Source organism: Tupaia chinensis, unplaced genomic scaffold (assembly GCF_000334495.1).
Source record: "Tupaia chinensis unplaced genomic scaffold, TupChi_1.0 Scaffold000391_1, whole genome shotgun sequence".
Taxonomy (NCBI): Eukaryota; Metazoa; Chordata; class Mammalia; order Scandentia; family Tupaiidae; genus Tupaia; species Tupaia belangeri.
Window position 1 is genome coordinate 93526 of NW_006159893.1, and position 1898 is coordinate 95423.

General features: G+C 50.9%; 1 protein-coding gene across 1 annotated transcript in view; it reads left to right on the forward strand.

Annotated features, from left to right (window-relative positions):
- Window positions 1-1033, forward strand: part of EZHIP (EZH inhibitory protein) — a 4856-nt gene extending 3823 nt beyond the window's left edge. The window contains exon 4 of the mRNA XM_014589906.1: window positions 7-1033. Within this exon, the coding sequence (XP_014445392.1) occupies window positions 7-870 (864 nt within the window). The 3' untranslated portion in view covers window positions 871-1033. The remainder of the gene's footprint in view (window positions 1-6) is intronic.
- The last annotated feature ends 865 nt before the right edge of the window (window positions 1034-1898 follow it).

The following is a 1898-nucleotide window of genomic DNA, read 5'->3' on the forward strand; positions in this document are numbered from 1 at the left end:
ACCCAGGGCCCCCCGCCACGCCCAGCTCTCCGCAGCGAGTCTCCACCAGGCCCAGCTCTCCACAGCCGCGCGATCCAGCCAGGCCCAGCTCTTCGCAGCCGCCAGTCTCCACCAGGCCCAGCTCTCCGCAGCCGCCAGCCTCCTCCAGGCCCACCTCTCCGTAGTCGTGCAACCCCGCCAGGCCCAGGTCTTCCGAGCCACGAGTCCCAGCCAGGCCCAGCTCTCCGCAGTGGTGCATCTGGGCCAGGCCCTGCCCTCCGAAGCCGCACCACCCCATCAGGCCGTGCTGGTCCAAGTCGCACCACCCCTTCAGGCCCTGGTATCCCCAGTGGCACAGCAAGGTCAGGCCCTATCCTGCGTAGGTGTGCCACCCAGCGAAGGTCAGCCTTTCCCAGCCGCCACTCTCTTGCTGGGCCCACTGATGAGAATCCTTCCCGTGGGCCCTATTTGAGAAAGCTTGTCTTTGGGAGCAGCTCAAGCTCCCCAGATCCTGAGGCCCCAAACCATGCTCCCCAGCCTGTTTGGCATGCAGTTCGTATGCGTGCATCCTCGCCCTCACCTCCTGGTAGGTTCTTTCCTTTCCCTCAGCAAAGTGGTGAGAGCTCCTCCTCCTCCTCCCCTCTGCCTTCCCCTCCCTCCTCCCCCAAGTCTTCTGGCCCAAGCCTCTCCTCCTCACCCAGTAGGGGTTCTGGTCAAAGTTCTTCTTCCTCTTCACCTAAATTTTTTGGCCTGAGTTCTATCCCTACTCCTAGCCCTGCTAGCCTTAGGCGTGCCCTGTTGCCTGAGCTTTATGCCCAGAACCCTGCCTCTCCAGGAGAGCAGGATGGAATAGGGAGCATGCTTAGCCCCTCCACACTGCCTAAGATGTGACCCTCTGTGACATCCTCTGAGACCCACAGAAGAAATCAACAGCTTCCCACTGCTTGAAGGGGCTTCCCATTCCACAGTTACTTGTGAGGTCTCCAAAAGTTATTTGAGCCAACAACCTGACCAGTTTTGAAGCTGCCTCTCCCCTGTTAGCCCATGTTTCCAGTACCCCTTATCCCTCAAAGGGGGAGTCTTTGCTGCTGAGTGGCAGTTTCCGTTTTCAAGTTGCTTTTATATAATGAAATAGTTTAATGAATAAAATTAAAATGTTGGTTTTGTTTTAAAAATGGTCGTTTTTCTCTTTATTGTGATCCAAAAATCTTAATACCATGTAATATTTAGAGAATTAAAGAAAGCTGTTAGTATGCTAGCTGACTCTTGGAAGTGGAGTTAAAACCACTATCCTGTTAGTCATTTAGTGCTCCACATCTGTTGGAAGTGGAGTTCTGTCCAGGTAGTTCCCACTTAGACACCATATACCCTTTTAGCATAAGTAATTTCTAGCTTGGGAAAGAAAAGGGGGGAAGGGTTTAACCAAAAGTAGCTGGAGAAAAAAGAAAGGTCAAGGAGCTGTCCAGGTCAAGAAAGAGGTGGGCCATGATCAGGGGTAGAGGGGCTCAAATTAGAATAGGAAAGCTGGGAGGAAGACCCAGGATCAGGAAGGGGAAACAGCAGGGGTCCAGAGCTTGAAGGAGAAAGGGCTCAGTGTCTGTAGTAACAAAATGTTTATGAATGGAGAACAGGAGTTCCTGAAGTCTGAGGGGCCGGAAGGTGATTCAGTGTTAATGAGTGATAGGGAAGCAGTCAGTTATTTAGTGAAAAAAAATGTGTTAATGGATAATTTTATTGTAAAAAGTAATTGTGACTGAGTTTATGAGCAAGTGTGTGAGGGTGTGTATGTGTATAGACATGGAGAGAAATGTGTGGGCAAACACCATGCTGTGAACAGGGCATATATCTGGTTTTTGGAATAAGTAGTGATACTGACAACTTTCTATTTTCCATTATCTACCTTGAATGTAGAACTACTT